Source organism: Mustelus asterias, chromosome 4 (assembly GCF_964213995.1).
Source record: "Mustelus asterias chromosome 4, sMusAst1.hap1.1, whole genome shotgun sequence".
Lineage (NCBI taxonomy): Eukaryota > Metazoa > Chordata > Chondrichthyes > Carcharhiniformes > Triakidae > Mustelus > Mustelus asterias.
The window spans coordinates 141081610-141107066 of NC_135804.1; the positions used below are offsets into that span (position 1 = coordinate 141081610).

General features: G+C 44.2%; 1 protein-coding gene across 1 annotated transcript in view; it reads right to left on the bottom strand.

Moving 5' to 3' along the window:
* The window catches only part of rxfp2l (relaxin family peptide receptor 2, like), a 101405-nt gene that overhangs the window by 29481 nt on the left and 46467 nt on the right, over positions 1–25457 (bottom strand). The window contains exons 6-11 of the mRNA XM_078212069.1: positions 21032–21103; positions 16834–16905; positions 12146–12217; positions 3069–3140; positions 1197–1265; positions 115–186 (exon numbers count right to left, since the gene is read on the bottom strand). Of these exons, the coding sequence (XP_078068195.1) occupies positions 115–186; positions 1197–1265; positions 3069–3140; positions 12146–12217; positions 16834–16905; positions 21032–21103 (429 nt within the window). The remainder of the gene's footprint in view (positions 1–114; positions 187–1196; positions 1266–3068; positions 3141–12145; positions 12218–16833; positions 16906–21031; positions 21104–25457) is intronic.

A 25457-nucleotide genomic window follows, 5' to 3' on the forward strand; every position in this document is an offset into this window, starting at 1 on the left:
GTGACTAACTGTCACACTTTTTTATGACTGTTAACCCATTCCTGCCTGAAAGCAGGGATGAAGAATTTACCGAACGGATCTCTGACAGAGGTTTTGCTCCATGGACATACTTACAGGACAGTAATCTTACTGCATGCCTGAAAAGAACTTTTTTCAATGGAAACAAGATTATTCCCTTCCAAATCCCTGTTTCAATTCAAACAAAGTGTGAAGGTTAGCAGGTACACAGTGCAAAGCAATTCATGTTAAAAAAATAAGTTCCACCCTATCATCTGCTTCTTTCCTACATCATATTTTCACTTGATTTGCTCTCTTGATTAAATTATGTTGAGGTTGAAGATCTATGAGCACTAGAATCCCTCTAATACTTTGTCCATGTAGCATTTTTATCATATATGATCCTAAAGTGTGCGTGTCAGGAAGCTATGCAACTATATGTTGCACATACACTTTCCATTAGGGATTAATGTATAGAAAACTTAGCAACGACAAATAAAGGAGAACTTGGGGTTCCTGCTACTGGGTTAAAAGTTGGGGGCGAGCCCTCCTGTGTTTGGCTGGCTTATCCCACATGTCCTTTGAGCTTTTAACTGGCTTGAGACGAGACTTCCGTTCCATCCAACAATATATCCTGTCTCTAAAGGCTGCATGTTAATGAGTTGGCTGTCTGAGCAGTGCCTCTGAGAGTGGTGGCCACTGTTGAGACTCCAGTGAGTCCCCCAATGAAGAGGAACCAGGAGCCTGGAACAAAGTGAGTCCCGGGTCTCACTGGGCCAGGCTGATAGACCCTGGTGAGACATTGGGTGGACTGTAGTGGAAAGGGCAAGGGGTGAGGGAAAAAAAAGGAAAGGTGTGGGAAACCTTAGGGGAAGCCTCTGATGGGCACTGGGTGGTTATTGGCCTCTTATGGGTCTCAATTGGCATGATGTGGAGATGCTGGCATTGGACTGGGGTAAACACAGTAAGAGTTTTAACAACACCAGGTTAAAGTCCAACGGGTTTATTTGGTAGCAAATACCATTAGCTTTCTCAATTGGCACACAGACATGTGGACTGCCCAATGCCTCCCCCACAGTGGGTAAAATAGTGGTGGGGCTAGACGGGATCACGTAGGCAACAGACATGCAGCACTGTCATGTCGCTTTCAGACAGTATTAAACATTTTATAAGGTGCTGCTATGTATTTTCATACTTACAACCAGTTCAGTTCTGGGAGTACTGTACAGATGTTGGGAATATGTTCCAATGAATTGTTCATTATATATCTAAAGAAAGGAAAAGGACAACATTTCCTTTAAGGTGTTCTGCAGGTAAATTGTAACCGATGCTAAAACATTAGGCCAAGTCATGCTGGAACCATCTTGCACCATGTGCCATTCATTGGAATTTCTCCTGAACCCTTCAGTTCAAAAATGTTTCAGCCTAGAGATTGCTGAAAATCTTAGAATCTTAGAAACCCTACAGCACAGAAAGAGGCCATTCGGCCCATCGAGTCTGCACCGACCACAATCCCACCCAGGCCCTACCCCCATATCCCTACACATTTACCCACTAATCCCTCTAACCTACGCATCCCAGGACACTAAGGGCAATTTTAGCATGGCCAATCAACCTAACCCGCACATCTTTGGACTGTGGGAGGAAACCGGAGCACCCGGAGGAAACCCACGCAGGCACGAGGAGAATGTGCAAACTCCACACAGATAGTGACCCAAGCCGGGAATCGAACCCAGGTCCCTGGAGCTGTGAAGCAGCAGTGTTAACCACTGTGCTACCGTGCCGCCCTACTGTGCTACAATGTGAGCTAATAACAGTACAACAAGAGTAACAGGGCATCTGACACCTTGGTGTATGGTTGGACTGACAGAAAACCTCCTTAACCAACAAGGTTTAAGGATTGAGAAGGATACAAGAGGGCAGATTGAAAAAGAGGGTGACTTAGAATAAGTGAATGAGAGTCAAATCAGAAAGAGAAGTCAAGAGAAGCAAAGAAAGATTGGATTAAGAAACACTGGCGACACTCCTCCTTTAGCCAATTACATCAAAACAGATTAACTGTGCATCCATTCGTTATTTATGAGATTCTGTTATCCACAAATTGGGTGCAGTGTTTGCCTCTGGACTGGTGACAGCACTTCAAACCAGAGCAACATAGAAAATGGTGTGACGGCAGATCATAAAATCCCTAGAGTGTAAGAGACCATTTGTCTCCACCAGCTCTCCGACAGGCCATCTTACCCTGGCCCTATCCCCGTATCCCACGTATTTACCCCACTAATCCCCCTAACCTTCACATCTTTGGACATTGCAGGGCAATTTAGCATGGCCAATCCACCTAACCTGCACATCTTTGGACTCTGGGAGAAAACCGGAGCACCCAGAAGTAACCAACACAGACACAGGGAGAATGTGCAAACTCCACACAGACAGTCAGCCAAGCTGGAATTGAATCCTAGTCCCTGGCAGTGTAAGGCAGCAGTGCTAACCACTGTGCCACCATGCCGCCCTTTTATAAAAAAATGTATTTACATTTTATCATCCACTTATCTATCCTATCCTAGATCAGGAGGAAAGGCCGCCTCAGGAAGTTTGGGGGTGGAATGGGGGTTTTGATGGGGAGACCGTGGGTATGGTGGATTGGCAGTGGAGCTTCCAATCCAGAAAGGGGCCCAGGCAGGGAGGTAACCCCCTTGTTGTAAATTCAACAGGATCTAAAGGAAATCCTTTCTCACAAAACTGCACCCCCTCTCTCCCCTAACTTACCATTAACTTTGGTCCTATATTCTAACAATTCAGCATGTATGATACATTTGTGCTATTGAAAACTGTCAGTTCATGAATTACCACTGGAGTGAAGCACCTGAACACATTGTATAATTCCATGTAACACAAAAGCTAACGATACCTCCACAATCTACAATCCATGATCAAGAGTCAAGATTATCCTGGACATAATAAAGATTACCAACCACTCGCTAGCTATGGGGATCCATGGTGCCACCATCTTCATCTGTCGTGAACAAAATCTTATCAATAAATAAAAGATGTGTCACTCATGAACTACTTACAGGAAGAAGAGAGACTTCAGGCCGACAAACGTCTTTTGTGTGATACTTGCTATTAAATTGTTGTCCACAATGCTACAATAGAAGGATAATTTGGATTACCAAGTGACTTATCTCTTAAATAGTCATAGTTCTTTACAAATGCAGCACTGTCATGCACATACCACACATCAAAGTCAGCATTAGGAAATGGGTGGCTTCAGTGAATTTGCAAATTGAAGTAATCAGAATCAGGACAATTTTGGTTAACACAGGATCAGAACTATATGGCCGGAATTTTCCGGCCATTCATGGCCTGCCACTGCTGCTAGAGAGGACGGAAAATATGGCACAGCCAAATCTCCACTCACTGCAACGGGACCAGAGAATCCCCGAGCATAAACAGCCAAAAAATACCAACCGTCTTTAAAAAGTAGCACATGTAATCACAGTCATTGCTTTTTGCATCTGAACAATATCATCGTGACGTTCCAGTTAATCATAATAGGTGGTACAATGTCAATTTGGAGCCTTAGCAATACTGCGTAGACTTTGAGAAGAGTATGTATCTGAAGCAACTATTTTACTCGGAACTCAGTAGTGGCAACAGATTGCCAGGAGGACAGCAAAACACTTTAAGGACACCCTCAAAGCATCCATGAAGAGATTGAACATCCCCGCCAACTCATTGGAGTTCTTGGTTTGTGACTGACTAAAATGGAGAAGGTTCATTCAGGAAGGCACCAGGCACAGCGAGAGACTGCATCAGGAACACGTGGAGGCAAATTTGAGGCATCGTAGAGTGCTCACAAGTCTCCAAATAAATTCATCCACTAGAATCTCCAAGCATCACCTTCCTGGCATTTGGCAGAGTCACTGGATTATGCATTGGACTTAAAGAACCTATTAAAACTGAGTGGAAGCAAGTCGTCTTCGATCTTGTGGAGTTGCCTAAGAAAGCGAGATTATCCAAATCCTGGTAACCAAGTGACTGGGTATGTATCTATGCCTTAGATGGTGGCCGGAACTTTACCAGCCCACCCGCTACAGAAATCGTAGTGGGCGAAGGGTGGGGCATGGGAAAGTCCCAGGTGGGATTTATCGGCTTCGGGACAAGCGAGGCCATAAAATCCCACCCGTGATTTTTGGAGGACACATATACGTTTCAACATATATTTCAATGCAACTTGATTGGGGTAGATATCAGCTCCAAATTTATAAACTAGTGGATTTGGAGAAAATACAGTTTTGTGATATGTGTCTATTAGATATGATAGCCTGGTTGGAAACTGTGTAATCGTAGTTGGTGTGATTCTTTCTAAATATATACTCAGGCTGTGAGGAGTGTATAAATTCCTATTATGGTGGGAGTCGTTTTCTGAATCCGTAATAAACCAAATGGGTGACAATTAGCTGAAAAGATATTCAGTGCCATTCACTCATTTCATGATGGCATGATGCCCAGTGTGGTACAAAGTGGTATGTCATTGCATGCCTTTCCTGTCACTAGTGGCACCAAGAAAGGTTATTTATTGGCTCCAGCTCTGTTTTCCATATAATCTCAGTTGTGTTCCAGTACGCATGCAAAGACATTGACGCAGGAGTACACATTCAATTCAGGGCAGATGGCAACCTGTTCAACTTACAAAGGCTCAAGGCTTTCACAGAGGATACTTAACAGCCATTGAGTGACCTGTTGTTCTTGGATGACTGCACTCTCATAGCATATATTCTGGAGGACATTCAGCAGCTTGTCGATCGCTTTGCCCTAGCCTCAGAACATTTTGGCCTGACAATAAATCTGAAAACAACAGAGATCTTGTATCAACCCAGCCCTGGCCACATACTGCAAGATCCCACAGTCACAACCAACAAAACACTTCTCTGTTCAGGACAGAGATTTTGTGATCTTCGGAATATCCTCTCCAATAACGCTATGCTGGATGGCGAAATTAACTATTGCCTGGCAAAGGGATTCTCAGTGTTTGGCAGGCTCACCCACAGAAAAAGCAATGATGTTTGTCTCAGAATAAAGATCAAAGTCTACCAAGCAGCGGTCATTACGTCACTTCTCTATGGGTGCAAGACTTGGACAACCTACTGGCATCACATAAAACAATTCAAAGCATTCCATCTTCGCTGTCTCAGATCCATTTGCAACAACAAATGGCTAAACAAAATCCCCAACATGAGGTCCTTGCAAAGTGCTGCATATCTGGCACTGAAAGCATGCTCATTAGAGTTCAGTTTTGTTGGGTCAGTCATGTGGATTGCATGAAGGATTCCATAGACCAAAGGCAATACTCTATAGCTAGCTAAGCACAGGAATCCACAATGCAGGACATCCCATACGAAGTTCTAAAGACAATCAGAAAGCCAACTTCTCAGCTTGCTAGCTGGATCCTAATATATGAGGAAAAAAATATTCTTGGACTGACCCAAATGGAGAAGTTATACAAATTGAGACTTGATCTAAAGTCACATATGAGACAACATCAAACTAGGTATAAACCGTTCTTTATTTTACTTGCTGAAAACTCATCCGTTGAAGCAATTAAAGAATCTTTCACCTTCTCATTTTTACAGCTGGAGTCTAGTTAAAATTAATCAACTGGAAAAAGCTTTCGAACTGATGAACTAACTATTAAATTAGAAATCAGCTTCTTCAATAAGGCTTGCTACAAATGCTCGTAACTTGGTGCTGTTTGGCAGCAGGACAACAAAGGTGTGTGAGATTACCACAGATCAGTTCAACTTCCACTTTTTGCTCTACTTCTGGTGGGGTGACGAATATGCACTGTGTTTCCCCACTGCTCTGGCAACAGTCACAGTTCCAATCCATTAAATTGCAAAATGTACGATGTGTATTCTCCAATATTGTAAGCTGCAGAATATTTCTTTACAGACAAGGCAGAAAACTAGGAGATGCCCCGGGTCACACTGAAGGTTATATTTTCAGGTGTGAAATGGTGCGTAGGGGTATCATAGAGGAAAAAAATAACAAAATCTACTTCCCTATTGATCTTTGTATCATAAGGTTTAGGTTGACCATGGAAAAGGCCAATCAAGAATAAGAATAATTCATATAATCCTTACAGTGCAGAAGGAGGTCATTCAGCCCATCGAGTCTGCACCGACTGATCAACAGAGCATCTCACCCAGGCCCATTCCCTTAACCCCACACATTTACCATGGCTAATCCCTCTAACCTAGACATTTTGAGACACTAAGGGGAAGTTTAGGATGGCCAATCCACCTAACCTGCAAATCTTTGGACTGTGGGAGGAAACCGGAGCACCTGGAGGAAATCCACATAGACACGGGGAGAACGTGCAGACTCCGCACAGACAGTCACCCAAGGCTGGAATCGAATCCGGGTCCCTGGCTCAGGGAGGCAGCAGTGCTAACCACTGTGCCACCCCTAATTAAGTAGGGGAAAGCCAATTCAAAGGAGTAAGAATGGATCTAACCCAGATAAATTGGAATCAAAGGTTGTCAGGCAAAGCTGTAACTGAACAATAGACTGCCTTTAAAGAAGAGATAGTTTGGACAAATATTCCCTTGAAGGGGAAAGGTATTGCAAACCAACCCTGCGATCCCTGGACGATTGAAGATATGGGGATTAAAATGAAGAAGGAAAAAGTGACTCTGACAGATGTCACAAGGATAATATAATTGAGAACCAGGCTGAAATGAGAGGGTTCAGGGATTGAAAAAGCAAATAAGGAAGTCAAAGAGAGAGTGTATTAAAGACTGACAGCTAACATAAAAGGGAATCAAAAAGTGTTCTATAACCATAGAAATAGTAATAGACTGGTAAAAGGAGTAGGGCCAATTAGGAACCAAAAAGGGGATTTATGGATGGAAACAGGGGGCATAGCTCAGGTATGAAGTGAATATTTTTTAAAATCTGTCTTTACCAAGGAAGAAGGTGCTGTGCAGATCATGGTGAAACAGGAGGTAACTCAGAGACTTGAAGGGTTTAAAATTGATAAGGAGGAGCTACTGGATAGGTTGTCTGTATTTAAAGTTGACAAGGTACCTGGACCAGATGAAATGCATCCAAGGATGCTGAAGGAAGTGAGTGTGGAAAGTGTGTAGCCACTAGCCATAATCCTTCAGTCTTCAGTAGATTCAGGGGTGGTGTGAGAGGACTAGAGAGTTGCAGAGGTTACACCCTTGTTCAAAAAACAGTGTGAAGATTAGCCCAGCAACTACAGGTGAGTCAGTTTAACCTCAATGATGGGAAACTTATAGAAATGATCATTTGCCACAAAATTAATAGTTACTTGGGAAAATAGATGTTAAGAAAAGCCAGCACAGATTTTGTGAAGGAAGAATATTGCTTAATCAATTTGCTTAAAAACGTTGATGAGGTAGCAGAGAGATGAGGGTAATGCTGTTGATGTAGACATCAAAAGGCATTTGATACAGTGCCTCACAACAGAATGTGAGCTAAGTTAGAGTTCATGGAATAGAAAAGACAATAACAACATGGATTCGAAATTGACTGAGTGATGGGAAAAAAGAGTGGTGGTTAATGGTTGTTTTTCAGACTTTAAAAAAAATTATTGATGGGATATGGGTGTCGCTGGCTGGGTCAGAATTTATTGCCTGTCCCTAACTGCCCTCCATTTCAAAGTATTTGAGAGTCAACCACATTGCTGTGGGTCTGGAGTCACATGTAGGCCAGACCAGGTAAGGGCGGCAGATTTCCTTCCCTATAGGACATTAATGAACCAGATGGCTTTTTACGACAAACAATGGTTTCATGGTCATCGTCAGATGTTTAATTCCAGAATTTTATTCAATTCAAATTTCACCATTTGCCGTGGTGAACCTGGGTCCCCAGATCTTGCTCTGGGTCTCTGGATCACTAGTCCAGTGACAATTCCACTTTGCCACCACCACCTCTCATGGTGATAAACTTATAGTGGAGGTTTATAATGGAGCTCCCCAATGTTAGGACAGCTGCTCTTCCTGATATATATTAATGACCTATAGCTTGGCATACAGGTAACAATTTCATTGTTGGATTTTATGGCTGAAATCATCAAAGGTGACAACATTCTCAATCCTAATCCTCCTTCTTATTCCACAATCTCCCCTGATTTTCAAGTTTTCAAGCATGTATGTCGTCCATTCCTACCCCCTCCCCTCACCACACCCCACCCTTATGGCTTTGTTCTTTCAGGTACACAAGTAATAAAACCTGGCCAGGCATTGGATGGAGAAAGTTGAAGATGATGATGATACACTATCACTCAATATCACACTCTCTGCCACTAGATCAGATACTGACACTGAGCATATCACAGAGGGTAGTTTGTATGTGGTGTGATATTAGGCACAGATGCCAGCTTGCTGGAGAGTAAAATCGCACATAACTTCTTCGGCAGAGGACTCCGATATGGACTCAATTATGCTCCAGAAGAATGCTGAAAAATGTACATGACTAAATCCTTCGTGTATTTGGTAACTTGTCAAAGCTTTCAACATCAGTAAGCAAAGAGAAATCCATTGCCAGCTTGGCAAAGGGCTCTGGGTAGATATTGGAGACTAATATCTATTTTCACATCAAAGTAGTGTCCAACTCCATTTACACACTTGTGGGTTTAACCAAGATGCAGTGTCTGATGGCTGATATCTCAACTTCCATTGCAGAACAAACAGTTCCAGCCAAAAGAATGAGCATTGCAGTGGAATATCAGATTGAATTCAAACAAGCTCAGTCTGCTGCCATCATAGCTACAGATACCAGTGTTTCAAAGGGCTTGCCAGGTATCATAGGAGTCAGCAATCGACAGATTGCTGGAAAGTGGCAGTGGTTCCAAGGCTCACGACCCTATTGTCCTCTCTCAGGATAGCAGCATTGGTGCTCCCACCCCTGCCATTCCGCCCGTGTCCCTACTGCTGCCTCTAAGCCAGCCAGCTCAGGCTGCTGCTTTCAATGCCAGGAAGTCATTGCCTGTGCCAGCGCTGCTTGCAGTCATCCTCCAAGGCAATCTGCAGTCTCCGCCACTGAATGTCAGTATCCTTGCATCAGCTGTAGCCACTAGGACAAAACTGTATGGGGACACCAGAACAGGCAAAGGCACATGGAAGACAGGCAATAAGTTAATGCACAGAGGTGATTAGTTTATAATTGTGTGCCATATAGCATGAAAATTTGGGCCTGTAATTGAATATGGATTTGGGGTTGACATTACTGATATTTAACTAGCTCTTTGCCTATAGCTGGGTTGCAATGTGTGTGTAGTTGGTGGTAATCTGCATTAAGGGCCGTGAATCCATCATGCAAACCAGCCTCCCATCTATTGACTCTGTCTACACTAATGGCAGAGAGTCTACATTTCCCGCTGCTTCGGAAAAGCAGCCAGCATAATTAAGGACCCCGGACATCCTCTCTTCCACCTTCTTCCGTTGTGAAAAAGATACAAAAGGCTGAGGTCACGTACCAACCGACTCGAGAACAGCTTCTTCCCTGCTGCCATCAGACTTTTGAATCGATCTATCTTGCATTAAGTTGATCTTTCTCTACACCCTAGCCATGACTGTAACACTACATTCTGGACTCTCTCCTTTCCTTCTCTATGAACGGTATGCTTTGTCAGTATAGCGGCAAGAAACAATACTTTTCACTGTATACTAATACATGTGACAATAATCAAATCAAATCGAGTAAGGGAAAGCTTGCAATTCAAGCCAATTCTCATGCCTGCCCCATCTGCTTGTCTTTGGTAGAGAAAATGAAATGAAATTGGCTCCCTTTGAACTGAAAGCCTCAGTGACCTGCAGTGGACAGCAAACAATGAGATGCTATTATGTCGCCAGTACCAACCTGGAAGGAGCTAGAGGCCTAATAAATTCATCACCATGGTCACCATTACAACCACTGCCAAAGCAGTCCTTTCTCTACTCTGGGGTTAGAGTTGTGGCTGCAGCAGATGGCAGATTTAAGTGAGGATTTCTTTAGGGCACTGTAAACATAGAAACTAGGAGCAGGACTAGGCATTTGGCCCTTTGAATCCACTCCACTATTCAATAGGATCATGGCTAATCCTCTACTTCAATGCCATATTCATGCCTTCTCCCCATACCCCTTGATGCCATTAAAATCTAAAAAAAAATGACCTCTTTCTAGAACACATTCAGTGACATGGTTTCCACAGTTTCCCACAAGTTTGTTACCCTTTGGGTGAAGAAATCTTTCTTCATCTCAGTTCCTCATGATCCACCCCGTATCCTGATAGTAGATCCCTGATTCTAGATTCTCCATCCAGGGAAAACATCCTTTCTGCATCTGGTCTGTCTAGCCATGTTAGAATGTCACACATTATCCCTTGCTGGAATTAAAATAGGAGAGTTGCTCCTGAACACCCTAGTTGGATATGGCCTCCTGCTGAGAACACTTATTACCTTCCTCCTGCGCTTCACCTCTGCTCATTCTCCCATCATGCTCCATTCCAAAAGCAAGGCCTACTGGTTCACTTATGTCTGGGAGCAATTGGTTTGTACAGAAGCACCAATGTCAGCAAAACGCACTTCAGCACCCACAACATCACTTCTAGTAGACTTTTGAAACTTGAAAGAACTATGGAAGATGCCAAAATATGTAGAATTGTAGCAACAACCAAAATAGATTAATCATTCAATCTTCAACTAACATACAGGTAGTTGATGACCCCTTTAAATAGTGCTGGTGGGGAGGGGGTCTTTTCTTAGCATGTGCTCCACTATGTGAGCTTAAGAGAGGACGTGACTGGAGCAGAGCTCCAAAATAGTGCCACTGACACTAGGTCAGCATGAAACACAGCTTGACATCAAGGTCTGCATACTCATGAGAAATATTATTTTAGCACATGCAAATTGTACCAAGCTGGCATTCAGCATTCTTCACAGCAGAATGTGCAGTACACCACGGACACCATTTTTGAATTTTAAGTGCACTACGGCACCAAAGAAATGATGGTATAACTGAGCCCAGTATCTTTCCCAAAATGTTTTTGCTTCACGTTGTGATTGGCATAGGTCAATTGTTATCGCCTTCCAGTCAAAGAATGCAGATGTGATTCCTTTATCATCTCCACTTGAGAAGTAGAGAGATGGTAGGCCAAGACTATGGTGTCTCCCTGCACATGGCAGAGAGAATTGGAAGAGAGATTCCGTGCCTGTGTGAATGAAAAATCTAATGCAAGCTAGCCAAAGAGAATGTTCGGGAAATCACAAAGTAGGCACTTACTTCCTTCTGTGGTGACAGATGCACAAGACACCGGCAACATTTAGAAACACTTAGCGAAGGCAGTGGCGCAGTGGTAATGTCGCTTGGACTAGTAATCCCCATACCCAGAGTAATGCTCAGGGAACTTGGGTTCGAATCCCACCACGGCAGATTGTGTAATTTAATTCAATAAAAATTTGGAATTAAAAATCTTATGATCATGAAGTGATTGTTGTAAAAACTCATTTGGTTCACTCATGTCCTTTAGCGAAGGCAATCTGTTATGTTTACCTGGTCTGATGTACATGTGACTCCAGACTCACAGTAACGTCGTTGACTCTTAAATGCCCTCAGGGATGGGCAAGCGACGCCCACATCCCATGGATAAATTAAAGAAAGTAGAAGATGGAAGGTACCCATCCCTCATTGGAGGTTAAATTATTCCCAAAAATGTTTGAATTTAAAAATCTAGATAAGATTTCTGATATATTATTCTCTGGTGTACTTATGGAGATCACACAACAGAAATACTCTGAATTATTAAAAATAAAAACAGAATATGCTGTAAATTTGGAGCATCTTTGGAGTGTTGTTTATCTCTCCAAAGAAGCTCTCAAACGTGCTGAATATTTACAGCATTTTCTGACTTTATTTCAGATTTACTACATGCTCGCTTTTGTCTCTTCAAATTATTGATCTCTTATCATTCTAAATTGCTGTAAGTATTGCAAAACAGCCAACATTTAATTTTTATTTACGCACTCAAGGCTTAGTTTATGGCTGCTTAATACTGGAAGGATTTCAGTGTAGAATAAGATAATTGAACCATATTAGGAAAAACATTCCAGAGTTCAAACATGAAACCATGTGAAATACTTACAGCCACTCAAGCTGGTGGAGGTCTCGAAAGATTCCCGGCTTCAGGGCAGTGATTTGATTGTGACGCAGAAACCTAGTGTAAGAGAGTGAAAAGATTATCGCTGTTAAAGGAAGACTCGCACTGATACAGCACCTTAATACCTCTCTAAAAAATGTCTCAACACACTTCATGCAAATTACCTCAGTTACAGAGAAGAGTCATAATGGACTTGAAATGTTGACTTTGCTTCTCTCTCCACAGATGCTGCTAGACCTGCTGAGTTTTTCCAGCATTTTCTGTTTGTATTTCATGTAATTTACTTTTCACTGTTGCACAGTGAAATGCTGCAGCCACCTTGCACTTAGTATGATCCCACAAGCAGCAGTTTGCTTTGTTGACATTCATTAAGTTTGTGGGATGGCTAAGACACCAGGAAAACTCCCAGCTCTCTTCCAAGTAATGCTGCGGAATCTTTAACCTCTAACTGAATAGGCAAATGAGACTCCAGTGTCTCATCTAAAGAAGAGCACATGTGGCAATGCGTGTCAGTGACATCCTGAAATTGGTGACGTGGGTATTTACACACCAATGATTCTGGGTTAAGGCAGCCTCAAAACTTATTGTTAATTTTGGAACTTGGCTGATCTGGAAAAACCCTCCCACTCAGGACTTCAATGCAAATTCCACTTGGACAAATGAATGGGAATCATTGCACATGGCATGACCTGGTCTCAAACCCAACCTAACAGCTGCCTGGTTTCAGCCCTCCAAGGAAAGAATGGTCCTCCCTCAACAGGTTCAGGACCAGCTATGGTCCCTGCTTGGCCAACCTCCACAGATGGGGCATTAATGCCAGCCACCTATTTGCGTTGTGAGAGAGAGCAAACTATGCACCACATCATAGAAAAGTGTCCAATCCACAGACTCAGCGGAGGCCTATCCCCACTCAACACAGCAGGACCAGAAGATAAGGCTTCACTTAGAACTTTGCATTTGCTAAATAAGTAAATAGCAAGAGAAGTGATACCACAGACTTCCAATTTTGCTAACAAGCCTATTATATGCTACTTTAGAACTCACTAGTCAAAAATAATTTGCCTTTTGCAAACTTCTGTAGGCTGTCATTTATTCTCTCACATTTTTCCATGTGACAATTTTGTCTTGAAATATAGGCCACGATTCTCCCTGCGGTGGCTGATTCGCAGGATTTGCGTGAGCATTCTTTTGTGTCTCCCAGGGGGGTCCAGCAATCTAGTGTTTGTGTCTCCCAGCACCGGATCTCCGGTGGCATCTGCTCCGCGCCGGAAATCAGAGGGGAGACAAACAAACCATTTAAATGGTCACTTCAAGATTATTTGAATGTGATTGGTGGGCCTGGGACTGAAGTCTCCGAGGCCGCTAATGTCTCTCACCCCGCCAGATTATTTCACTCCAGCGGGGATTACACCTGTTCTCCATTTTTGGGGAGCGAGCAGCCTGACCCCGCTGGAGTGAAGGGGAGGTGATCTGGGCCCCCCAGGGTGGTGGGGGGTGGTGCCCCCTGGGCATTGGCACCCTGGCAGTGCCAGCCTGTGTCCCCTGACACTGCCCACTGTGCATAGGGCAGTGCCAAGGGGATGGGGCCTATGGGCGGGGCCTGAGGGGTGGGGCCTAGTGGGCGATTGGTGGGGGTGGGGGGTCCCGTTGCCACTCTGCAGTCAGAATCAGTGGGGCAAGGAGGGAGGCCAGCAATTGGGGGGTGGAGGTGTGGGGGCAGTCAGCCTGCTGGGTGAGTCAGCTCTGTGGGGGGGTTGGGACTGCGAGGCTGGTGGTTACTGTTGGGTGGGGGGGGGGGGGGGGGGGGGTGCTGGAGATCATGGCGGGCAGGGAGGAGAGGGGTCAGGGCTGGGCCCGGGAATGGTCAGGGGGGTCCAGCATTCAGGCTGTGGGGGAATGGAGAGCTGGCGTTGGAGGGGTCGCAGGGCTGGCCAGCAATCAGGAGGCCATCAGTGCAAGGCCACTGCGCATGCGCCGGTCTCAGCACTGACAGATCGACACGTGCAGTGGCCCGCTCAGCACGCTGATTTCAGCCTCTCCGGCGGGAATAGGCCCTGCCCCCTGAAATTTAATGATATTTGCGCTGGCAGCTTCTGCAGTACACAGAGTGTGGGAGATTCTTCTCTGAACTCCCACTGAAAAAAACAGCGCGAATTACTCCAGTTTTCACACAAATTCGACATTTAGAATCTTTTTTGCCCATTGTCTAAGAGTTTGCCTAGTGCCCACATTAGACCTACTGGCCTATTGTTGCTGAGTTTATCTCTCAACCTTTTTCTGAACAGGAATGTAACATCTGTTAGGGGAGATCCTATGAGGAGAGGCTGAGGGATTTGGGATTGTTTTCGCTGGAAAGGCGGCGGCTAAGAGGGGATCTTATTGAAACATATAAGATGATTAGAGGTTTAGATAGGGTGGATAGTGATAGCCTTTTTCCTCTGATGGAGAAATCCAGCACGAGGGGGCATGGCTTTAAATTGAGGGGGGGTAGTTATAGAACCGATGTCAGGGGTAGGTTCTTTACCCAGAGGGTGGTGAGGGATTGGAATGCCCTGCCAGCATCAGTAGTAAATGCGCCTAGTTTGGGGGCGTTTAAGAGATCCGTAGATAGGTTCATGGACGAAAAGAAATTGGTTTAGGTTGGAGGGTCACAGTTTTTTTTTTTAACTGGTCGGTGCAACATCGTGGGCCGAAGGGCCTGTTCTGCGCTGTAATGTTCTATGTTCTATGTTCTATCTGTAATCCTCCTGTCCTCTGGCAGCATTCCCCGTGTCTAAGGAGGATTGAAAGATTGTAGCCTCAGCTGCTGCTATTGCCAACCTTAAATTCCTCAGCAGCCCAGAATGCATCCTATCTGGAAAAGGTGACCTTTCAAACTTGAAGCACTGCTAATATTTTAAATATTTCCATTTGATCTATTTTTATCCTATCCAATTTCTCAACTTTACTGTGACAGTTTCAGCAACCTCTCCTTTAGTGAATAGGGATGCAATTTAATAAGTGCTTTCAATATTCCACCCAGATTGTTAATGAACAGGAGGTGACCTGGCACAGATCTCTGGTGAAGCTCCTTAGAGATTAGACCTTACTGAGGGAATCACTAGATTCTAACCATCTCATGCTGATTTGCAATGTTATATTCCCCTGGATGCCGTTAGTCTTAATTTTAGCACAAAGTCTCTCATGTAATGCCTCTGTCAAAAAACCTTTCTAGAATTACAATTATATGACATTTTTGCGTCCTAAACTACCTCTAGAATCTAGGCGAAGTATTTTATATAGCAGTACCCAGTATTGAGTGCGAGAGGAGGACACTGGGATAGGCAGTCAGAAGCATCTAGAGGAGAGTGCGAGAGGAGGAACCTGGGACAGGGCAGTCAGCAGCATCTAGACAAGAGTGCGAGAGGAGGATGCCGAGCCAGGCGACCCAAAATCACAAGAGAAACATAAGTAGATTGGTTGGTGAGGAACTTGTTTGAGAATTAGAAAAACACATTATTTTTAAAAGAAGGGGTTACTGTCTGTATGGAGTTTGCACGTTCTCCCCGGTTTCCTCCGGGTGCTCCAGTTTCTTCCCACAGTCCAAAGTGTGCGGGTTAGGTGGATTGGCCATGCTAAATTGCCCCTTAGTGTCAGGGGGATTAGCTCGGGTAAATAAATGCATGGGATCATGGCGCTAGGACCTGGGTGGGATGTGGTCAGTGCAGATTCGATGGGCGAATGGCCTCCTTCTGCACTGTAGGGATTCTACACTTACATTTAAGTACGAAACATAAGCAATAGGGAAATAAATTTAAGCTATGGTCAGGTGAAATAAAGTTGCATAAGTAAACCAAAGTTAAATAAAGTTAACGTAAGGGAAGTAAATTGAAGCTATGGCAGGACTGTCACATGGAATACATGTCTTGTAATAAATAATGGACGCTCCTCTGGTGTCCTAAACGGCCACATATGCAGGAAGTGTCACTAGCTGCAGATCCTTGAGCTCTGGGTTTCAGAGCTTGAATGGCAGCTCTCGTCACTGTGACGCATCCAAAAAGCTGAGAGCTACGTGGATAGCATATTCAGTGGTGGTCACACCGCAGCTTAGGACTGTGGAGGCAGAAAGGAAATGAGTGACCACCAGGCAGTCCAAGAAAACTATGCAAGTAGCGCAGGAGTCCCCAGGGTCCTGCTCACCAATTGGTTTTCTGCTTTGGATATGGGTTTCTTGGAGGAGTGCAGTCAGAGCCACATTTGTGGCACCACAGGCAGTCCCCTACGTGCCTGTGGGAGAGAGCAATCTATGCATTCTATCACGAAGAGTGTCCAATCCACAGACGCAGCGGAGGCTTATCTGCACTCAATACAGCAGGACCGGAAGAAACTGGTTGGCATTGGGAATTTGCATTCACTAACTAAAAATAAAAATGACCTTAGAACACTCTGCAGAGATGTGAGGACTTCATCACATCAATTGGAATTGGGTTCTAACCTACTGTGCCATCCAGCTTGCTTACTGGATTATTGGCAAACTTTACACTGAACCTTGTGGTGTTTTGGAGGGGCCATGGAAAATAAAGGTACCTCCTTGAAAATCACAAAGCCCAGTTATTGAACACAAGTAATATTCAGGTCTATCATTTCCCCCGAGTAGAGCGACTTTACAAGACCACAAGCATTTAAATACTTACAGTTTCTTCAGTCTGAAAAGTCCTGAAAATGCTTTGCTGGATATGGAACGAATTGAATTGTTTTGCAGAATTCTGTGGAAAAAAACAGAGAATGTCCTTTCAAAATCAGCTGAGAAAGGCGCAAGAGAACTGACAGGCTAAAACTGACTCCAAAAACACATGAGCATAGAAAGATTCAATCAAAATTTTAAGTGTGAGGGTGATATTTGATAGACCTTGCACAGATTGTGATCCAGCCTAAAAGGAGTGCTCTAGCTGAGAATCTATTCTACAATATTCCATTCTTTGATTTGATTTGGTTTGGTTTGATTTATTATTGTCACATGTATTAGTATACAATGAAAAGTACTGTTTCTTGCGTGCTATATCGACAAAGCATACCGTACATAGAGAAGGAATGGAGAGAGTGCAGAATGTAGTGTTACAGTCATAGCTAGGCTGTACAGAAAGATCAACTTAATATGAATCAGGTTCATTCAAAAGTCTGACAGCAGCAGGGAAGAAGCTGTTCTTGAGTCAGTTGGTTCGTGTCCTCAGACGTCTGAATCTTTTTCCCGGTGGAAGAGAGTATGCCCGGAGTACGTGGGGTCCTTAATTATGCTAGCTGCTTTTCAGAGGCAGTGGGAACTGTAGACGGAGTCAGTGGGTGGGAGGCTGGTTTGCGTGATGGACTGGGCTTCATACTCGACTCTTTGTAGTTTTTTGTGGTCTTGGACAGAGCTGGAGCCATACCAAGCTGTGATACAACCAGAAAGAATGCTTTCTATGGTGCATCTGTAAAAGTTGGTGAGAGTTGTAGTGGACATACCAAATTTCCTTAGTCTTCTAAGAAAGCATTGGCATTAGTGGGCTTTCTTAACTATAGTGTCGGCATGGAGGGACCAGGGCAGATTGTGGGTGATCTGGACACCTAAAAACATGAAGCTCTCGACCATTTCTATTTCGTCCCCATTAATGTAGACAGGGGCATGTTCTCCTCGACACTTCCTGAAGTTGATGACTATCTCCTTTGTTTTGTTGACATTGAGGGAGAGATTAGTGTCGTCGCACCAGTTCACCAGATTCTATGGCCCTGATTTTACCAGCACACTCACCCCGGAATCGGGGCAGACGAAGCTTGCAGAAGGGCATTCTCCGTTGGGCTCAGGCACGATCTTACGAGCCTCGGGTAGGCATGTCAGTAAAATTCTGGCCTCTATCTCTTTACTGTACTCCGTCTTGTCATTGTTTGGGATCTGACCCACTACAGTGGTGTTGTCAGCAAACTTGAAAATCGAGTTGGAGGGGAATTTGGCCACACAGTCATAGGTATATAAGGAGTATAATAGGGGCTGAGAACACAGCCTTGTGGGACACTGGTGTTGAGGGTAATCATGGAGGAGGTGTTGTTGCCTATCCTTACTGATTGCTGTAATTTGTTCTGTAATGTCATTTAATGCGGTTCTGTAATTTGACAGCTCTTTTATTACAGTGGATGCACTTGATTTACACGGTTCAGTGAACAAAAACAACATGTGCTGTTTGGAAAATAGCTATCTGATCTTGAAAGTTCTGCACTCAGAAGCTTGCATCACGGTCATCATGCTCTGGAAGTTCTGCAGGATGATATCTATTCTCCGTGTTGTTACTACCAGAGCTGCAATGCGTGTTTTGGTAAAGTTAGAGGCAGCAATTAATCCCTGGCCACTTCTGCAACCGGTTCCATGGAACCTGCCACACACTTTATTGACGTCTGCATTACAGAAAAAAAAACTTCTGATGTTGCCACAGGTGAGAGACAGATGACAAAGGCTGGGATTGCAACCCCACCGCCCTCACAGCCTGGTTTCATGTCGTCGGTGCGGGGATATATTGGCTGCTGGTGGGATTTTCCAGTTCCACCAAAGTCTACCGCTATTTGCTCGCCTGCCCAATCGTGGGGTGGGAGGGTCGACTTTAGCATGACTGGCAGGAGGGGCTGGAAAACCCCGCCCCGAGTGTTTTAATGATGTGGATCGAGGGATAAATGTTGACCTGGACAATGGGAAAACTCACTTTTCTTCTAATAGTGCTATGTGATCTTTTCAACGGGGTTTCAGTTTAATGTCTTAGTTGCAAGGCGGCACTTCAAATGGTGCAGAGCTTCCTCAGTACCGGAATGGAATATCAAATTAGGCTTATGTGTTTAAATCTCTGATTTGGTGCCTGAATTGACGACTTACTGACCCAGAGGCGAGAGTGCTACCACTGAGTCAAGACTAACAGCAAAAAAAGTAATAGTTAAAGCCAAAACCAGAGAGAATAATGGCTGAAGTGTAGGACAGATTAAAAGGTTTTAACTTATTTGTTTTCATTATGTTGATTTAGAATTTACGTTTGTTGATCCACACCTCCAGAGTAACACTAATGTGGAGGTCCATTGTTGCCAATGACCTCTTAGGGCATTGTATCTGAAGAGAGAGCGAGATTTATGTTTGTAGATTATGATTAATATTGTTGCAGTTATAATGTAAATCCTCCCATCAGAATATGTTTAAGATCCATATCAGCTGAAAACTGGCCACCTTGAAGGACTTGTGATTAGTCTGTTTAATAGTTAAAAAGACATTAAAAACATAACTCCAACATGAATCAAAATGTGATTAGCTTGTGATACACAGGTTCAGACACATAAACGTCTTGCTATTTGTTTCCATTTTTTGACTTTTAACAATAATGTTCAACATTGTTTTCAAACAAAGAAAACTTGCACGTTGCACCAAAAGGTTGGCAGAATCTTGCATTCCACACGAGACAGCTGCCTTCTCAAACATGGAGTTTGTGTCAAGTTAGTTATTAATATGTGTTTTCTAACTGAATCATTACTGGCTGCTTTTCAGCTGTCACTGTTTTCTGAAATTCCATGAAAACAGTTTGCTTGAACTGCCTCCCCTTCTCAGTGGATCCAATTTTATAAGTTGAGCCTGCTCCGAGATAAGGGAGCCCCACTGGCTCCCTTGATACCGGGGGAAGGTCCATCGCTGGTCTATTAAATGCTTTATTGACACACGGGGCAGTAGGTCTTCTCAAAAGGAGGTGACATCGGGATCTCACCATCTCTCTGGCTGACTGCGAAGAACCTGGGGTGGGACAGTGGTTATAGCACTACTGCCTCACAGCGCCAGGGACTTGGGTTCAATTCTAGCCTTGGATGACTGACTGTGTGGAGTGCCCCAAGTTGTGTAGGTTAGATGGATTAGCCATGGTAAATATGTGGTGTCATGGGGGTAGGGTGGGGAAAGGGCCTGGGTAAGGTACTCTTTCAGAGAAAGTCAGTGCAGACTCAATGGGCTGAATGGTCTCCTTCTGCACTGTAGGGATTCTATGATTTTTGTTGCCTCCTCAAGATTACACCTCTTGTGAATGGGAAAAAATTAAGTGTGCCTGCTGAATAGTAAGATAGTCATCCCAAAATGTGGTACTGGGGGTTATTTTTGTGCATTCTTGCAGCTTTATATTGTTCTTGTGTACTTAAACTTAAACTGATGATCAGAGGCCACTTGGGGACTAGGTAACTTGTGTAAAAATGCCGGTCCCTTTTCCCACACAGTGTCAGTATGTTGCTTGTACTTTGATGTGATGATAACACTCAAAGTGTAAGGGGAATTCCCCACAAGACATCATTTCATGTGCTATCTATAATTTGCAGTTCTTTTCATCATTAGGACAAGTGAGAGGCTCTAATGAGATGAAGAGAGAATGGCTTAGAGGAATTAGTTTATTCATGGATGCTGCTCCACGGGAGGGGGAGGAAGAGTAACTAACTGCCATTACTAAGAATAGCAACATCTCCCTAAAAGACTAGCCAGTACCCATAAGCATACATCCATCTCCCATAACATCATTTCTGTTGATCTGTTTGACTCAGGTTGGCCCTTCACCTCTTGAGACAATCTATAAATGGCCAACGTAAAAGCAAATACTGCTGGAGATCTGAAATAAAAACAAAAAATGCTGGGAAAACTCAGCAGGCCTTGCAGCATCTGTGGAGAGTGGAACAGTGTTAATGTTTTGAGTCCAATAAGACTTTTCTTTGGAACTCACCAGCACTTTTTGTTTTTATTATGCATTGCCAAAATTAAGTTAGCATTCAGCCAGAACATGATTATCCAATTTACATTGCTTTCTGAAGGGGTCAAGTGCCAAATAATTTGTTCTTTATTTTTGGTGAAATACTCACAGTGTATCCAGTTGTCGGTACCTAATGAACGGGTCATCAACGAGGGTTGTGATGTTGTTATGCCGTAGCTCCCTAGATTGAGGCAGAGATGAAGAAAGACATAAAAGCAGTTTTGGTTTTATATGGCAAGACACTTATAACTGCAATGAATTCTTATCTGCATTGGCAACCACCTCCATGCTGGAAAGGATGGACACCAAGCTTTGCACAAAGCCACATGCATGTTAGTGGAGGACTTTTGGGGTAGGCCAATGCACCAAGCATTTAATTGTGCAAACCTATTCATCAACCTTTCGCTGTACAAAAGCAAACTACTGCAGATGCTGGGAATCTGAAATAAAAACAGAAAATGGTGGAACAGCAAATCTGGAAGCATCTGGAGAGCAATATAGTTAACATTTCAGGTCAATAATCTTTCATTAGAATAGCTTTCATGAAAGGCTAGTGCCTTAATTCTTTTTCTCTCTTCACAGATGTTGTCAGATTTGCTGAGTACTTCCAACATGTTCTGCTTTTATTTCAGCCTTCTTGTGCAGCCAGGTCCATTAAATTCTCATCTGAGTTATCTGCATTAGAACTCAGGGGCAACCCATGGGTTCATTGGTTCTGTAGGGAGTGCATATTTGGTCATGGAAGGGCCATGATTTACCATGGAGGTTATGAGGGGTCATTGTTGGTAGGTGGGGGGGAGGGGAGCTTGAGTTGCCATTGAGTTGACGTGGGTGGTATAAGGGACCATGGAAGTGGGGTAGAGGGGCATGACGTGGCTTAGCATGGAGGGAGCACTGTGGCACAGGAAGACCTTTTGAAGGTATCAGACAATGGTTCAGACTCCTCTGAGGGGCCGTGAATCATGGAGAAATGGCCCAATTGCACAAAATTGTGCAGGCGCAGGCAGTGGGAGGTTGGCCTGGAGATGCCTATCCCATCAATGGAGCTGGCCAGATTGGGAATACAGGGTGCAGGTTCACTACTGCAAACTTACCCCTACTCAGCAGAAATTGGGGATGCCGGGAATGGGGTGAATATTCTGGAATCGGATCCCGCCTGCCACTTTTAAATGGCTCCAAAGTCATTATGACTGCACAACAATCAAACCCTAAGTGTGAGCATGCCATCATCTTTGTTGGTTTCAACTCTCCCACTGACCACAGCCTCAGCAATGGGTGTCCCAATAATAGCCAGTGTCACCTCCTCCCATGGTGGTTAGGATATGCCTGTGCCCCCGTGGGTAGCCACTACAACCTCTGGTTGTGCACCATCTTCTCCTGCAAGAGAGTAGGAAGCACCTGTTCTAGCCACAATGCACCAAGTGAAGGCAAGCTTTCGCCGGTGCTGGGAAGTTATGATTTAGGCCCCCTACTGATACAGACAGCCAATCAACAGCGTTGATAGCACTGGCTGCATGGGGCAATCATTCCAATGAGCAGGTAGCACCAAGTTGGTGTTGGCTTTGCAATCAACAGTAATTGGTTAATTCCACATCGCGATCCCTGCTCATGGTTCAGGGGGCTATCCAGTTTAGCCCTCTTTGCTTTCATTTCTTCAGGTCTTATTGGTCAAACATAGAATGAAAGAAATTCTTGGCGCAGAAGGAGGACAGGATGTTAGAACAAAAAGAACAAAGAACAAAGAAAATTACAGCACAGGAACAGGCCCTTCGGCCCTCCAAGCCTGCACCGACTATGCTGCCCAACTGAACTAAAACCCCCAACCCTTCTGGGGACCGTATCCCTCTATTCCCATCCTATTCATGTATTTGTCAAGATGCACCTTAAAAGTCACTATCGTATCTGCTTCCACTACCTCCCTCGGCAGCGAGTTCCAGGCACCCACCACCCTCTGGATAAAAAACTTGCCTCGTACATTTCCTTTAAACCTTGCCCCTTGCACCTTAAACCTATGCCCCCGAGTAATTGACTCTTCCACCCTAGGAAAAAGTTTCTGACTATCCACTCTTTCCATGCCCCTCATAATCTTGCAGACTTCTATCAGGTCGCCCCTCAACCTCCATCGTTCTAGTGAGAACAAACTAAGTTTCTCCAACCTCTCCTCATAGCTAATGCTCTCCATGCCAGGCAACATCCTGGTAAATCTTTTCTGTACCCTCTCCAAAGCCTCCACATCCTTCTGGTAGTGTGGTAACCATAATTGAACTCTATATTCCAAGTGCAGCCTAACTAAGGTTCTATAAAACTGCAACATGACTTGCCAATTTTTAAACTCAATGTCCTGGCCAATGAAGGCAAGCATGCCGTATGCCTTCTTGACTACCTTCTCCACCTGCATTGCCACTTTCAGTGATCTGTGTACCTGTACACCCAGATCCCTTTGCCTATCAATACTCTTAAGGATTCTGCCATTTACTGTATATTTCCTATCTGTATTAGACGTTCCAAAATGCATTACCTCACATTTGTCTGGATTAAACTCCATCTGCCATTTCTCCACCCAAGTCTCCATCTGATCTATATCCTGCTGTATCCTCTGATGGTCCTCATCGCTATCCGCAAATCCACCAACCTTTGTGTCGTCTGCAAACTTACTCATCAAATCAGTTATATTTTCCTCCAAATCATTTATATATATTACAAACAGTAAAGGTCCCAGCACTGATCCCTGAGGAACACCACTTGTCACAGCCCTCTATTCAGAAACGCACCCTTCCACTGCTACTCTTTGTCTTCTATGACCGAGTATCTATGATCGCATAGTATTCTATGATCGCGCATATTGACACAGACATCTCCACTTCTATGACTGAGCCAGTTCTGTATCCACCTTACCAGCTCATCTCTAATCCCATGCGACTTCACCTTCTGCACCAGTCTGCCATGACTTGTCAAAGGCCTTACTGAAGTCCATGTAGACAACATCCACTGCCCTACCCTCATCAATCATCTTCGTCACTTCCTCGAAAAACTAGATCAAGTTCATGAGGCATGACTTCCCCTTCACAATACCGCGTTGCCTCTCGCTAATACGTCCAGTTATTTCCAAGTGGGAGTAAATCCTGTCTCGAAGAATCCTCTCCACTAATTTCCCTACCACTGATGTCAGGCTCACCGGCCTGTAATTATCTGGATTATTCTTGCTACCCTTCTTAAACAAAGGAACAACATTGGCTATTCTCTAATCTTCTGGAATCTCCCCTGTAGCCAGTGAGAATACAAAGATTTCTCTCAAGGCCCCAGAAATTTCCTCCCTTGTTTCTTCCAGTATTCTGGGGTATATCCCATCAGGCCCTGGGGACTTGTCTACTTTAATGTTTCTCAAGAACCCCAATATCTCCTCCTTTTTGATCTCAACATGACTCAAACTATCTACACACCTTTCCCAGACTCATCATCCACCAAGTCTTTCTCTTTGGTGAATACTGACGCAAAGTATTCATTTAATACCTCGCCCATTTCCTCTGGCTCCACGCATAGATTCTTTCCCATGTCCTTGAGTGGGCTAACCCTCTCCCTGGCTACCCTCTTGCTCTTTATATCTGTATAAAAAGCCTTGGGATTTTCCTTAATCCTGCTGGCCAGTGACTTTTCATGACTCCTTTTAGTCCTCCTTACTCCTTGCTTAAGTTTCTTTCTACTTTCCTTGTATTCTGCACTTGCTTCGTGTGTACCCAGCCTCCTAGCTTTGACAAATGCTTCTTTTTTCTCTCGTTATCCAAGGTTTCCAAAACTTGCTATACTTATCCTTCATCCTTACAGGAATGTGCCGGTCCTGAACCCCTATCAACTTACACTTAAAAGCTTCCCACATGCCAGATGTAGATTTGCCCTCAAACATCTGCCCCCAATCTACATTCTTCAGTTCCTGCCTAATATTGTTGTAATTAGCCTTCCCCCAGTTTAGCACCTTAGCGCCTTAACTTGAGGACTACACTTATCTTTATCCATCAGTACCTTAAAGCTTACTGAGTTGTGGTCACTGTTCCCGAATTGCTCCCCTACTGAAATGTCGGCCACCTGGCCGAACTCATTCCCCAATACCAGGTCCAGTACGGCCCCTTCCCCAGTTGGACTATCTACATACTGCTTCAAGAAACCATCCTGGATGCTCCTTACAAACTCTGCCCCATCCACGCCCCTAGCACTAAGTGAGTCCCAGTCAATATAAGGTAAGTTAAAATCTCTCACCACAACAACCTTGTTACTTTTGCACCTTGCCAAAATCTGCCTACATATCTGTTCCTCTAACTCCTACTGACTGTTGGGTGGCCTATAGTAAACCCCCAACATTGTGACTACACCGTTCCTATTCCTGAGCTCTACCCATATTGCCTTGCTGTATGAGCCCTCCAAGGTGTCCTCTCACATTACAGCTGTGATATCTCCTTAACCAGTAATGCAACTCCCCCACCCCTTTTACAACCCCTTCTGTCCCGCCTGAAACATCTGTATCCTTGAACGTTAAGCTGCCA